General features: G+C 44.6%; 1 protein-coding gene across 1 annotated transcript; it reads left to right on the top strand.

Annotated features, from left to right (window-relative positions):
* Positions 1-8,858: 8,858 nt before the first annotated feature.
* Positions 8,859-9,528, top strand: LOC127235101 (mitochondrial import receptor subunit TOM20 homolog). The gene has a single exon (XM_051202276.1). It carries the CDS (start codon positions 8,859-8,861, stop codon positions 9,321-9,323), a length of 465 nt encoding a protein of 154 aa, XP_051058233.1. The 3' UTR covers positions 9,324-9,528.
* Positions 9,529-15,834: the final 6,306 nt, after the last annotated feature.

The following is a 15,834-nucleotide window of genomic DNA, read 5'->3' as shown; positions in this document are numbered from 1 at the left end:
AAACAAAAATATCCAACAACACAAAACTCAAACCATACAGTCAACAAAGGGGCTATGAGGCAAAATGACAGGATTTTTTTTTTTTTTTTTTTTTTTTTTTTTTTTTTTTTGGCAGAGACAGGGTTTCTCTGTGTAACTTTGGAGGTTGTCCTGGCACTGGCTCTGTAGACCAGGCTGGCCTCAAACTCACGGAGATCCACCTGCCTCTGCCTCCCGAGTGCTGGGATCAAAGGCGTGCAGCACCATTGCCTGGCTCAAAATTACAGTTTTTTTTTTTTTTTTTTTTTTGTTGTTTGCTTGTTTTTGTTTTTTGTTTTTTGTTTTTTTTTTTTTTGGAGACAGGGTTTCTCTGTAGTGCTTTGGAGCCTGTCCTGGAACTCTCTCTGTAGACCAGGCTGGATTCAAACTGCCTCCTGAGTGCTGGGACTAAATAAAGACAAGCACCACCAACACCCGGCAAAATTACAGTTCTTAAAAGAAGAAATGTAAATATGGCCAATAGATATTTGAGACAATGTTCAACATCCTTAGCAGTAGAAAAATGCAAATTAAAATGGTTTTGAGATTCCATTTCACCCCAGTCAGAATAGCTATCAAAAGAAAAGAAAAGTACAGCAAATGTTGGTGAAGATGTGGAGAAAGATCCTCATTCACTGCTGGTGGAATGCGATTCAGCCAATGTGGAGGTTCCTCAAAAGTACAAAAATAGATCTACTATATAAGCCTGCTGTATCGCTCCTAGGACGTAAGCCTAAAGAATTCTGTAAGTCAGCATATTACAGGAATAATTACACTATCCATGCTTATTGCTGCACTGTTAACTGTAGGCAGTATATGGAACTATCCACGAATGAATGCATAAAGAAAATGTAGCACATATACACAGTGCAATTTTATTCCACTATAAAGAATACCGTAAAGAATAACGACATTCACAAGACATCAGGAATGGAAATCATAAATGAAATAAGCCAGAATCAGAAACACAAATATTGTGATTCTTTCTCTCATATGTGAAAGCTAAATGTAATTTTTTCCCCAGACAAAGTCTCATTATGTAGCCCTGACTGGCCTGCAATTCACTTTGTAGATCAGGCTGACCTAGAACTCAGAGATATCTGCTTCTGTATCCTGAATGCTGGGATTAAAGGTGTGTGCCACTAAGTCCCAGGTGTTCTTTTCTTTTTGGGAGCTGCAACTGATTTGAGTCACCTGATTCCTCCCTCCTCTGCTATAAAGAAGAAATTGTTTCAATTGGACACTGAAATTGGCCTTAAAGGGTGGGCTGGCAGCAGCCTGTGCATTCCAGGCTCCTCTCTTATGCCCCATTCTGGGGAAAGTTCAGTCCTCCTTGTTCTACAAGTTACAAGGGACTTAAATGTTAACTTCTCTTAGGACTATTTCTTTCTCCCTGCTCCTCCTCATTCCTGTTTTGCTTTGATCCTTTCTCGTGCCTCCTCCATTTTTCTTTCCTCTTTTCCATAACAGCTGTTGGATCTCATCAGTCACTCCACCAAGACTTTCGTTTCAAGAATACTGGCATTCCGGACATTGGTGGCACACGCCTTTAATCCCAGCACTCAGGAGGCAGGTGGATCTCTGTGAGTTCGAGACCAGCCTGGTCTAAAAGAGCTAGTTTCAGGACAGCCTCCAAAGCCATAGAGAAACCCTGTCTTGAAAAACAAAAAAGATTCTAGATCTCAAGTATTAATTCTATGTTGGTCCCAAGACAACACTCCCGATTTGTGCAAGCTTTTCCTGTGTGTAGGCAGGTGTTTGGAGGAAGACCTTCGGGTATGGACATTTTCAAACCTTTGTTTTGAGTTGTTGAGATATGTATCTCTGTAGCCCTGACTGTCCTGCAACTGGATATCCAGAAAAAGCTGGCCTGAACACAACAGAGATCCACCTGTCCCTGCCGCCTAGTGCTGGGATCAAAAGTATGCACCACCACACCAAGCCAAGCCTGGTTGCTTTTGGAAACTTTAATGTGCTGATGTGAATGATTAGGAAGGATAGAATACTGGACTGCACACTTCTCAGGCTTCTGAAACGTTTTCTTTACCTTTATAGCTTAGCTTGGACCTGGGTTCTGGGAATAAATTTTAGAAATGTGTTCATCATGTGTATTGGTTACTTTTCTTGTTGCTAAGGTGAGGTAGGGTTTATTTTAGCTCACAGTTTAGGGGTTCAGTCCATCATGGTGTTGAAATCATGGCACCAGGAGGTTGAGGCAGCTGGACACACTGCATCTACACAGGAAACCGAGAGCCACGAATGTTTGTGCTTAGCTCCATCTTCTCTATTTTACAGGCTGGGACCCCAGCCTATGGATTGGCCATAACCCACATTTAGAGCGGCACTTCCCTCTCTAGTTAGACCTTTCTGCAAATATTTTCATTTAGGTGTGTTTTCATGGCAATTCCTCATGTTGACAATAAACTCTCAACATCATGTATTAGATTTTTGTTTTGTTTCTGTTTTCTTTCGTGAGTATGTGTTTGTATGTGCAGGCGCATATGTGTGAGGATGCAAATACTCATTCCCTGGGAGGCATCATTTCCTTTAATCTTTGTTTTTAATCTATCTGTTTGTCTGTCTGTCAGTCTGTCTATCATCTATCATGTATGTGTGAGCCGTGGTGTTCATGTGGTCAGAAGACAATTTGCAGGAATTAGTTCTCTATTTCTACCATGGGGATCCTTGGGATTGAATGCAGGTCTCTAGGCTTGGTGGCAAGTGCCCTAATCCATTGAACTATCTTACCTGCTCCATCCACTCCCCTGTAATGAGATATCCACTCCTCCCGCACCTGTTGCACTGACCACACCCATTTGGGTCCAGGACCCCATTTTGCTCTCTTCCTGGTCTGGTTGTGGAGAGCATCCAGGTGACACCTGTGGATCAGGAACCCATGGCGGTCACCTGTTTCATGTGTAAGTGAATTTTCCCTGAGTAAACCTCACTTAACCTATCCTGAGTCCTAATGAATCTTATTTCCCATGCTTCATCTGGTGTCAGAAGTGAGACATGAACCCATGCCTCCATTCCGAAGCCACGCTTCACTTCCCTTTTTCTTTTTCCCCTCACTGGTCTGGAACTCAGTAAGTAGGTTAAGCTGGCTAACTTGGTTCACCTGACTGTCTTTTTATGTGCATTTTGGGGGTCAAGCACAGGTCCTTGTCCTGCAAGGCAAGCATGGGTGACTGAACTATCTCCCTGTCCCTTCCCTTATCTTTCTCTTTAAAAAAAACAAAACAAAAACCAGATCTTATCCTGTAGTTAAGATTGGCCTTGAGCATGTGTTTCTCACATGCATGCCTCATGCTGGGTTTACAGGTTTGTGCCATCACACCCGGCTAGGCTTTTCTTGTTTTGGTTTTTCAAGACAGGGTTTCTCTGTGGCTTTGGAGCCTGTCCTGGAACTAGCTCTGTAGACCAGACTGGTCTCAAACTCACAGAAATCGCCTGCCTCTGCCTCCCGAGTGCTGGGACTAATGGTGTGTGTCACCACTGCCCGGCTTTCTTTTTCCTTTTTACTTATTCATTTATTGGATACAAAGTCTCTAACCCAGGCTGCCCATGAACTCACTACACAGTAGATGATGACCTTGAACTCGTGAGTGCTGGGATTCCGGTTGTGACCCACAATACTTAGTTGTGTGTGTTACTGATGGTCAGACTCGGTTCTGCAATCATTCAAGGTAATACTTCATGTTCCCAGCCCCAAGACTTTTCTAAAATGCTGTCACATGCACTTTCTTATTTGATCACTACAACTAGGATATAATAGAAGAGGCAATGTGTATTTGTCCTGTTATATAGATGAGTAGTGCTGAGCCTCAGAGGGTTTGCATACCTGATTGGTTGGCAGTCACATGGTTCATCATCAAACAGGCCTTCCTTTGTTTGGAGATAGGAGTCTTACTAGACAGCCTAGGAAGACCTCAATTGCTGCCTGCACCACCACAATGCTCAGCTCAAAGTTATTTATAGTTTTAGTCTGTCTGAATTGCCTTGAACTGAGTTTAAAGATAAGGTAACCATGGCCTAATCATAATATGGAATGTGATGTATTATATGAGAACTGGAAAGCATACTATAAATGCAAATTATGACAGTCAATTTTTTTCCCTAGTTAACTAAACATGCATGGTAGCTTCACTGTGTTTTGACACCGTTCGATTATACTGGAAACAGAGCAGTGATAAACATCAATGAAAACACAAATTCTTGCTTTTGTGAGGCTTAGTGAAAACGGACAGAAATAAATTTATCATCTGTTTATGTCATTCATTATATTATTATAAGAGCTAAGAATAAAAATAAAATAGAAATAGGATAGGAAGACATGGGGGTTGCACCTTAAGAGGGGGAAAGGGGCCGGTGGTCGTGGTGGCACACTTCTTTAATAATCTCAGCACTCGGGAGGCAGAGGCAGGTGGGTCTCTGTGAGATGGAGGCCAGGCTGGTCTACAGATTGTGTTCCAGGGTAGCCTGTGTTACGATAATACCCGAGAGTCATGGTACCAAATGTTAGGAATAAAGGATGTGGGGCCCCTTGTCAGATTCCATGGCAGGCGAGGGTGACCGAGGCAGAGGGACAAACATGCCAAGCACCAGACAGAGCTTAAGTGAGAAGTTTTATTAGAAAGGAGAGGGAAGGGGGAAGGAAAGAGAAAAGAGGTAAAGAGACACAGAGACAGAGAGAGGACAGAAGAGAAGAGGGAGTCAGGAAATGTTCTGTCTGCCCCAGGCGAAAAGCAGGAAAGAGAGGGGAAGAGAGGAGGGGAAAGAGGCAGGGTGGGAAGGAGGGAAGAGAAGGGAGTGTAAGTGGGCGGGGTCTTTCTTTTAAAGGGGTCCTTTGCACTTGCGTGCAAACTATGCAATCATGGAGCCCTGAGCTGACCAGGCTACTGCCTGAGTGCATTCTGCCAGGTGACAGGGGCAGGCCAACATAATGCCTGAATCATTACAACAAAAACAAATAAACAAAAAGGTGTGTGTGTGTGTGTGTGTGTGTGTGTGTGTGTGTGTGTGTGTATACTCCAGGGTTGGAGAGATGGTGCAGTAGTGAAGATTATTTGTTGTTCTTCCAGAAGACTCCATTTCAGTTCAAGAACCACACGGTTATCTCATAACCAGTCCCAGGATATCCAATACTGTCGTTTGATCTCTGAGGTCAACACACACATGTGGTGAAAAGACACAGACAGACATACGTGTAGCCAGAAGATCCATGCATTTAACAAAAAAATCTAAAAATATAACGAGAAAAAGCTGTTCTGGGGAAGTAGCATTTGAGTAAGGACCTAAAAGGGCTGAGGTTGGGGCTCAGCAGGCAGAGCGCTTGCCTAGCATGTGGGAAGCCCCGAGTTTCATCCTGCGGAAGTTGGGTGGGGTAGCTCATACCTGTAACCCCAGAATGTGGGAGGGAGAGGCAGGAGAATCAGAAGTTCAAGGTCATCCTCAAATCCAGTAGGAGTTCAAAGCCAGTTTGTGCCCCCCCCCCCAAAACAAGAGAGACAAACTAATTCGAGGGCCTGAGTTAGAGCTGTGCTAATGGTGAGACAAGCTGAGCAGCAGCAGCTACTAGATGAGGCCAGAGGGATTGTGGGGAGAGAATGCAGCCAGATTAATAAGGTTGTGAGGTGAATGTAATGCAGATGATACAATAAAAATGCCATATGGCAGGTCTGTTATGTTGCTGCAAAACAAATTATCCCAAATCTTTAAAAGCTTACAATAACAAATGTTTGCCTTAGAAGTTTTCGAGAGAGGTGAGCTGGCTCAAGGTCACTCACGAGGCTACAGTCAGGGCACCCATTAGGCCTGCAGCCAGTCATCTGCCAGTAATCTTGTAGTTTTGTTTTTGGAGCTAGGACCAAATCCAGGACTCTATGCTTGTATGCAATTGCTTCACCACTGAGCTAAAAACCCAACCTGGGATCTGATGGTAATCTTGTCCAGGACTGGAGGATATGTTTCTCAGGTCATACCCATGGCCACTGACATACACTTATCCATAAGGCTGATTACTACATAGCACCTGTCTTCTCCAGTACGAGCAATCAATGACACCAAGAGAATCAGCCAAGAAGTAAACAAGTGTCTTTTATAACCTAATTCTGGAAATTAAACAGGGTTACTCCTGCCATGTCCCATTGGCCTTACAGACAAATCCTGGTGCCAGGATGTCTGAAAACCAGAAAAAGGGGACCACTGGGTACCATTGCAGAGGCTGGTCTATAGAACTTCTTCAAGGCAGGCAACAGTGGGTACAACTTCTTTGAGGGATAAAAGCGATTTCTGGAACCTACAACCTATGATGGAAGGAGAGAACGGACTATCAAAAGTTGTCCTCTGACCTCCACATATACAACATGGCACACACACGTACATATGTACACACTCATACACACACACACACACACACACACACACACACACACACAATATAATTAACATTCAAACGAACCCTCCCTTGGGCTGTGAGGCCCTCAGTGCACTGGTGCTCACAACCCTCTCTGGGAAGAGGCTGGAATGGTGTAACTCAGATAGGGAACTTCAGAAAACTGCTGAGAACCTGCATGAATTCAGCACGAGCAAGTTTGTTTTGTCTAAGCTCTGATTCTTCTAGGCCTGCACTCATTATCTTACCCATCAATTAACTCAGCTTGCAATCATTTTAAATCTGCACAGAAACAAAAATCACTTTGAAGGAATCTGTAGAATTTCAAAAGCGGGCTGGAACTCCTCTGGGTAATTTGACCTTGGGAGGACACTAGAGTTTTATGAAGGACAGAACACAGCCAGCTATCTTTATAGTATCCCCAGGTTCCTTTTTGTAGAAGACAGGCATCCTGCCTTGTCTAAGAGGAATGACTGACGACCCCGATCAAACGTTTGCCTCTTCCCTGAGGGCCAGTACTGGATTTGTCCAGAACAAAGACTTGGTTCTCTTGAGGCCCAGAGCCAGCCTCCTAGCCTGCCCCTCCCGCCAGGCTCAGCCTTGGCTTTGCTGCCTTAGCAGGCCAGTTTCCTCACTGAGCAGCAGATGGCACTGTAGCCTCAGCGGCGAACAGCTGAAGCCCTGTAAGGCGGGACTGCTTGCTGGTTGGCATCTGGAGGCTCCTGAGCTCCTGGGGTAGAAGTTTCAGCTCTGTGGTTGCAAGAGAGGACGCTGTCAGGCTGGAGTCTCAGAAACTGGGCCCGAGCCCTCAGTCAGGAAGCAGATGGTGAACACAGGGCCTTTTTAAAAACTGATGTTTTCTAATAAACACCACAATCAATGGCACAGGAACTGTTTTTCCTTTCCTGGCTTTGAGGGACTTGCAGGGAGTATGTTCAGGGGATAGCCAGCTTTAGTAGAGCTCCTGGGATGGCCAGCCAGATGCTGCCAGAGTGACATGACCAAAGGTGCTGAAAAATATCTAGGGAATTTCCAGGGTTTAAAAACACAGAATCCCCCATCTCTCTTTTTTTCCTCCCCCCTCCTCGGTGCCCAGAATGAGAAGCTACACCTAGTTTCCTCTGCCTGTGATTGAACTGAAATCCAGCCTACAGGCCTCCCCTCCGTGCCTGCCTCTTCCCCTCCCTGCTATCCCTTCATTTTTCTCTGTCGTCTCCATCCCTTTATGCCTTTCCCTGTAGAGATCAATTTCTTTGTTCTTCTCCAGTACAAAGAAGAAAACTTGTTACCAAACAAATGAAATGGCCATGCACTGGGCTGACAAATCTGTCACCTTCTTCAGGGACTCTCCCTTTCCCCTGGGCTCTCCCCACTCCCTTCCGCAGCTGCCAGGCTAGTCCCTGCTCGGCCTGGATAGAGGCAGGTCCAGAGGCCACAGAAGGAATGTAGTTTCTCTCTCCAGCACCTGTGAACTCTGCCCCCTAGTGGGGTTCACTAAGGACTCACTGTGTGCTATTGGCATCTCTGTTGAAAGATAAGCCCTGCCTATTTCGTTCCCAACTGTGTCCACAGTACCCATATGATAGTTACTAACGACAGTGTATGAGTGGGGCTGTCAAGATGGTTCCAGGGGTTAAGAGATTTGCTGCTCTTGCAGAAGACCTAGGTTTAACTTCCCGGCCACAACTACCTGTAACTTCAGTTCTAGGGAATTAAATGCCCTCTTCTGGCCCTTGAGGAAATCTGTGTGCATGTGGTACACAGACAGACAGACAGACAGACACACAAAGAGAGAGAAATAAATAAAATTTAAAAATAATGAGAGTGATGGTTAGTTTGCAAAATGCCTGGCATATAAGCATGAGAGCCCTAATGCCATGTAAAACAAAGCTCAGGCAGCTGATGGTACACATGCCTGTAACCCCAACGCTAGGAGGGCTGAAACCGGCAGAGTCTTAGAACTCCTCAGTTAGCCTAGCCAAGTTTGGTGAGAGGTCATGTATCAAAAACCTAAAAATGGGCTGGAGAGATGGTTTATTGGTTAAGAGCCCTACCTGCTCTTCCAAAGGTCCCGAGTTCAATTCCTAGCAACTACATGGTGGCTCACAACCATCTGTGATGTGATCTGGTGCCCTCTTCTGGCCTATAGGCATGCATGCACACGGAACACTATATACACAATAAAAAACAAAGCAAAGCAAAACAAAACAAAAAAACTAAAAAAAAAAAAAAAAAAAAAAAAAAAAAAAAAAAGGTAGAATAGCTGGGTGGTGGTGATACATACCTTTAATTCCAGCACTCAGGAAGCAGAGGCAGATGGACCTCTGAGTTTGAGGCCATCATGGTCTAAAGATTGAGTTCCAAGACAAAAAAGCTTTTCGGTCTGGACTGGGCCTGCGAGCTAACCGATGCGGGTCTCCAAGGCCCGGCTCATGCCGCAGCAAAGATGATGGGCTGGAACAGGTCCACCAATGTGGGTGTGTGTGGTGCCCTCTTCATTGGGTACTGCATCTACTTTGACCACAAAAGGCGGAGTGACCCCAACTTCAAGAACAGGCTTCGAGAACGAAGAAAGAAACAGAAGCTTGCTAAGGAAAGAGCTGGGCTTTCCAAGTTACCTGACTTAAAAGATGCTGAAGCTGTTCAAAAATTCTTTGAAGAGATACAGCTTGGTGAAGAGTTATTAGCACAAGGTGAATATGAGAAGGGTGTAGACCACCTGACAAGTGCAATTGCTGTGTGTGGACAGCCTCAGCAGCTGCTGCAAGTGTTGCAGCAGACTCTTCCACCACCAGTGTTCCAGATGCTTCTGACCAAGCTTCCAACCATTAGAGAAATTGTAAGTGCTCAGAGCTTGGCTGAAGATGATGTGGAACGAGCCAGATATCAACACGACAAAAATCTCAGTTAAAAATGATTTAACCATTAGCTTGGAAGCTGATCAGCTCTGGGGTAATAAGAGCAACTATGCTTGTCATGATCTGTCCTACACTGAAGTCTACCAAAGTGAATGTGTATGTTGAGTAGACCCATTGTCTGTTCTATTTATTTTTTCCAGTGAAAAGTATTTTGATAGAACTTTTCATTTTATAAACACACTGAGTTAACCAAAATAATCATGTATTTCGTTTATGTAAATACAGCAGAGTTATTACTTCAGTAAAAACTCCCGGTGATTAATTTTAAAAGATTAGAAGAGAGTACAAAGGATAATTGAATAATGTCCATTTTAAAACACTAGTACATTTTAATGTAAACCATAAAATTGGATAGAAACTTGTTTGTGAAAACTGAGCATTAAAATCTTTCTGTTTACTCTTGGAAAAAGAAAAAAGGTAAAATACACTAGTTCCGTGGTTCTCAGCCTTTCTCTAAGTTCTTAATGATGAGACCCTTTAATACAGTTCCTCATGTTGTGGGCACCCCAGCCCCAAAATTACTTCATTACTACTTCAAAACTGTGATTTTGCTACTATTATGAATTGTAATATAAATATCTGACATGCAGGATATCTGATTTGCAACCACAAAGGGGTTTCTACCTGCAGGTTGTGAATGGTTGCATTAGTTGACTGTGAGAGATAGAAGAGTAATAACCACCAGTAACAAGCAGGATCAGTCTGGTTACAGCAGAAAGCAGGGTAGCTTGCCTCATTTAAGAGTTCTGGGAGGCTTTTGGTGGAGGGAGTTTGCCTTAGTCAGAGTTACTATTGTGTACTGAAACACCATGACCAAAAGCAACTTGGGAAGGAAAAGATTTATTTGGCTTATACTTCCATATCACTGTTCATCATCAAAGGAAGTCAGGACAGGAACTCAAGCAGGGCAGGAACCTGGAGGCAGAAGCTGATACAGAGGTCATGGAGGGGTGCTGTTTATTGACTTGCTCCTCATGGCTTGCTCTGCCTGCTCTTATAGAACATAAGACCACCAGCCCAGTGATGGCACTACCCACAATGCCCCCCTAATCAATCACTATGTAAGAATTTGCCTCACAGGCTTGCCAACAGCCTCAACTTATAGAAGTATTTTCCTAATTGGTTCCTTCCTCCCAGATGACTTAGCATGTGTCAAGTTGACATAAATCTATCCAGCACAGAGTTTAAGCTGAGAACCACCTAAACATTTATTAGAATTTAGTTCGAGAAAGAGGAGGGAAAGATTCCAGATCAAAAGAGTATCATGTAGGGTCAAGAGAGAACAGGAAAGTTTCAAAGAATTGAGCTAAGATGTTGGGAGTTGTAGCTTGAGTGAGGTAGGTTAGTAAGTGTGGTTGGAAGGCAAGGAGCCAGAGAAGTGTATAGGAGTTGGGAAAGCTTTGGAGAATTTTATGAAGGGAAGTAATAAGAATAAACCTGCATTTTAGATTACTCTGGATCCTCTCTCTCCCCCTTCCTGTCCCTCGGCCCCCCCCCCCACTCCTGTCTGTCTTTCTTGACAGGCTTTCACTGTGTAGCCCTCTGGCTTGAAGCTCACTGTGTAGATCAGACTACCCTTGAACTAGAGATCAGCCTGCCTCAGCCTGAGTGCTGTAATTAAAAGCCAGTGCCACCATGCCACACAATCTTTTGGTGCCTTCTATAAGACAGAAAAGGTTGGAGCAGAGGAAAAGTTACCTGGGCACCAGCTAGGGAATAGTGCAGTTAAGACATGATGGCCTAGTGATGTCAGTTGGAAGAAAGGTCACCTTTGAGTTGAGGATAGTTATAGATGTTGCTGGCTTCAAGAGTTGAGCATCTTCTAGAATGGTCATGTGGTCATAGACCTTCTGACTATGAGAGGGCATAGAAATGTAAACTGTCCTTGGGAGTAAAGGAAGATATGGGAACTAAAGCAAGCAGGTGGACCCAGCAAAGGGTGGGAAGGTTAAAAAGAGACTGCTTGGCAGATAACAAGCAAGGTTGGGCTAAGTAGGTTCTATCAGAATCTGAAAATCCCTCTAGAGGTTAGCTCCTTGGTAGTTGAGTCACTTGGGCCAGCAAGATGACTCAGCAGTTAAAAATGTTTGCCAAGGCCCAGTGGTGGTAGCACACGCCTTTGATCTTAGCACTCCAGAGGCAGCGGCAGAGGCAGATGGAGCTCTGTGAGTTCGAGGGCATTCTGGCCTACAAAGCCAGTTCTAGGACAGCTAGGACTCTTACACAGAGAAACCTTGTCTTGGGGAAAAAGAAAGAAAAAATGTCTTTGCCCCAAGCCCTCTGGCCTGAGTTCAATCGCAGGAACCCACATGGTGGGGATAACTTACTCCCTTGCCAGTTGTCCTCTGATCGCCACACCAGTGTACAAGCACAGGGGTGCACACACACACACACACACACACACACACACACACACACACACGAGTGGGAGCCAGCACTCACCACATATACAAGGAATAATGTAATTTTAAAAATAAGACAAGTTCTCAACTTATTCTCTTTTCTGCCTCCAGACCTAAAGGCATCCTACAGATATTTCTAATTTTTTTCCCCCAAAGAAAAGACTTAGAAAAAGGTAGAGCGCATGAGTCATTTAACATAATGCTTAAGGACTAGGCTCTGCTTCTTCCTTGTTTTGTAACTCAAAGCAAATAATTTAATGGAGCCACTTTCCTCACCTGTTGGTGCTGAAAGCTTGAAATGAGCTTAATGTGAACAGAAAAATGTCCTAATGAAGTTTCACTATGAATTGTTGGTGCTATTGGGAGTTTGGTGTCAGCCAAATGGAATAGAGCACACACGACAGAAAGAGAGAGACAGAGAGAGGGAGGGAGGGAGAAAGAGAGAGAGAGAGAGAGAGAGGAACAGAAGAGGACGAGGGGGAGGGGAACGGATTCCAACATGCTCAGAAGTCTTCAATGGTTTCCATAGCCCACACAGCGAAATCCTCCACTTCTGTTCTGGTCTTCCCCATAGTTCACGCACTGGGAAACAATCTCCAGGCAACTCCCGCTGTGAGGTGGAGCCAATAAGAGGTGACTAGGTCATAAGTGGATTTCTGCATTGCTGGAGTGGACTGCCTAGAAAAATGAGTTCAGCTCCTTCTTGTTCTCTTCCCTTCCTATGTTTCTTTTTTATTTTATACATAAGTGCATGTATGTGTGTGAATGCAGGTACATGTACATGTTTACCTCTGTGTATGGAGGCCAGAGGTCAACCTTGGCTGCTATTCTTCAGGAGCTGTCCAGCCTGCTTCTTAAAACAAACCCTTTCACTGGGACTTGGAGCTTCAAGATTAGGCTAGCCGGGCTGGCCAGTGAGCCCCGGGGACTTACCTGTTTCTGAGTCTCTGCTTTTCTAGTGCTAGGTTTACTAGTTTATGCCATCACATCAAGCTTTTTTGTTGAAGACAAAATTCAGATCCTCATTTAATGCTTGGATGGAAAACATTTTACTGACTGAGTAACCTTCCAAACACACACACACACACACACACACACACACACACACACACACACACCATCCTTGTTTTTGAGACAGAGTTCACTATATAGCCCAAGCTGGTCTGGAACTTGCTATGTAGAACAGGCTGTCCTCAAATTCATAGAGATCCATCTGCCTCTGTCTCCTGAATGCTAGGACTAGAGGTGTCCCACCACCATGCTCAGCCCACCATCCTACATGGTACCTCAAAATCATCTAAAACTCTGGTTTCAGGGGATCTGATGCCTCTTCTGGCCTCTGCAGACACTACATGTGCATGCTACACATACATAGACACAGATAAAGCATTCATACACAAAAAAGAGAAATAATTAAATACAAACAAACAAACAAACAAATAAATACATAAAAGAAAAAAGCAGCTCAGGTCATTCTTGAACTCACTATGTAGCCAAGGATGACCTTCAATTTCAGACCATCTTTCTTCTACCCTCAAAAGGCTGTGATTAAAGACTAATATTACAGGTGTGTGCCACTACACTGGTTTATTCAAATGTGCTTGGGATTGAGCTCACATCTTTGTACATGCTAGGCAAATACTGTACCAACTGAGCTACATCTCCAGCCCTCTGATGCTTTCTTACCCTCCGCATTCTCCTATGGCATACCCTGGCAAGAAGACTTTCATCTGATTAGCCTTTAACCTGGCCTCTAAAATAATTCCCTGTCCTTTGTAAATTATCCACTCTTAGGTATTATGTTATAGTAGCACAACATGGACTAACATCAGTCAAAGGCCATCTCACCTGGCTGTCCTGTCTCCTCTCCCACAGCCCACAACATACATTTCTAGATTAAACATGATACTACCACTTAGAAAAACATATCAAGCTCTTCAAGTTCTTGCACATGCTGTTCTTTTGGAAACAAAGTGGTCTTCACAACTGTATTCATATTAAATATGGGGAAGCCAAAGCTGTTGGAGACCTGGAGCAGGTGTTGGGAAAAGACTCAGCACACACCTGCTCCAAGAGAGGCGTAGTATTTGAAAGAGCAAGAGGAGCAGGAGAAAGTTAATACAGCTCAATTTATGACATGTAACAGAGTGCTTAGGTAAGACAGACGGGCAGACACACTAATGGACATACTTCTTTTGACTGTCAGACTAAGATTGCAGAAGAGGAAAAGGTTTAACAATCTCAATATTGTCCTGAACCTTCAAACCCTCCATGTTTTCTCCCTCCTACCTTCCAGCAAGGCCCACATTCTCTGGGAAGAATTGTAAACCTGTGTACTGCTTGAGGGGCTCATTTATTTCAGCCAGGAGCCTCAACTGAGCCCCGTCCCCAGATGCAGAAATACAGTTAGGGGGAAATACAGGAAGTCGTACACACAGGGATAAAGATGTGCCTTGGTGCTTAGGAGTGCTGAGCTCTTGCAGAGGAACTGGGTTTCCTTCCAAGCAACTACATGATGGCTAACAAACATGTGTATGTACCGGGGGTGGGGTGGGGTGGTGGTGGTGGTGGTGCCTGGTGTCTGCAGAGGCCATAGGAGGGTGTCAGATCCCTGGAACTGAGTCACAGACAGCTGTGAGCCACCATGTGGATGCTGGAAATTGAATTCAAGTTCTCTGAAGGAGTAGCCAATGCTTTTAGTGGCTGAGCTAAAATAAGGTTTCATATTAAACCTAGAGCTCACTGATCTGGTTAGATTGGTTGGCCAGTCCCAGAATCCTCCTGTCTCTGCCTCCCCAGTGCAGGTATTATGCCCCTCGCTGTCTTCTTTTCCCCTTCTTTCTTTCACTATTCATGTTTTGTGTCGGTGTGTTGGAGGTACTCACCTATCTGTCTCTGCCTCCAGAGTGCTGGGATTAAAGATTTGCAACACTATGCTTGGCTTGCTACCTTATATTTTGAGAATGGGTTCTCACTGAACTGGGAGCTTGACATTTTTGCCAGGTTGGCAGGGATCTACCCATCTCTGCTTCCTAAACACTAGGTCTCAGGTGATTGCGGCTATGCCCATTTTTACCTGGGTCCTGGGAATCGAACTCAGGCCCTCACGCTGTGCACTGTTGTGGTTTGAATATGAATCATCCTCCATAGGCTCACCCATTGGGAGCTGGTCTCCACTTGGTGGTGCTGTGTGCAAAAGCTGGGAACTTTTAGGAAGCGGAGCCTCACGGGAAGAAGTAAGACAGAAAGGGGGAAGAAGTAAGACAGAAAGGGCGGGCCTTGAGGTTCCATAGCCTGCCCCACTTCCTGTTCACTTCCTGAGTGTGGGTCCAGGTCAGACAGTCTCCTGCTTCCTTCACCAAATGGTCTCTGCCTGCTGCCAATGCTTCTCTGCCATGATAAACCGTGTCCTGGCATCACAAGCCAGAATAAACCCTTTCTCCCTCACGTTTGTCAACCTATATTGAGAACCCTTTCAAGGAAAGGACTTTTTTCTTTTCTCTTTGGCTCTTTGAGACTCTGTAACAGTCCTGGCTGTCCTGGAACTCACTCTGTAGACCAGGCTGGCCTTGAACTCAGAGATCCTCCTGCCTCTGCCTCCCGAGCGTTGGGATTAAAGGAATGCACCACCACCTTGTTTTCTATTGTATAATTAGCCCTAGAGCAAAACGTGTGGCACACAAACTGTAAATATTTATCAGATAAACAAATAGGCTCCCATTTCATCCATAGAGAAGCCAAGGTTGGTGAGAAAGGGGGAGTATTGTGTAATTCCAGAACTGGAGAGGCTGAGACAGGAGGATTTCAAGTTTGAGGGCAGCCTGAGTTGCACAGAGAGATTGGGCAGGAGGACTGAAAAGGTTACAGGATTAAGAAGTTCAGTTAAGTTAGTGTTTGCAGATTATTTGAGCTCAATTCTGATGCCTGAGGATACACTCATGCTCTGAATAAAGGCTTGTGGGGAGAGAGGTTTGTGGGGTGTGATGAAGTACAATCCTAAAAAGACATTGATACCTCATCAAAAGTGAGCTCAAAAGGATCCTTGTGGATCTACTTCTTTTCCTACCCTCTCCTGAGGACAAAAGTGAGGGCCTGGCACTGC

This window comes from Phodopus roborovskii, unplaced genomic scaffold (assembly GCF_943737965.1).
Source record: "Phodopus roborovskii unplaced genomic scaffold, PHOROB, whole genome shotgun sequence".
Lineage (NCBI taxonomy): Eukaryota > Metazoa > Chordata > Mammalia > Rodentia > Cricetidae > Phodopus > Phodopus roborovskii.
The sequence above is the reverse complement of the archived record's forward strand: the minus strand, read 5'-3'. Positions and strand labels throughout refer to the sequence as shown.

Bases quoted from the DNA above. Each gene is read 5' to 3' on its own strand.
- LOC127235101 (XM_051202276.1), top strand. From the start codon at position 8,859: ATGATGGGCTGGAACAGGTCCACCAATGTGGGTGTGTGTGGTGCCCTC.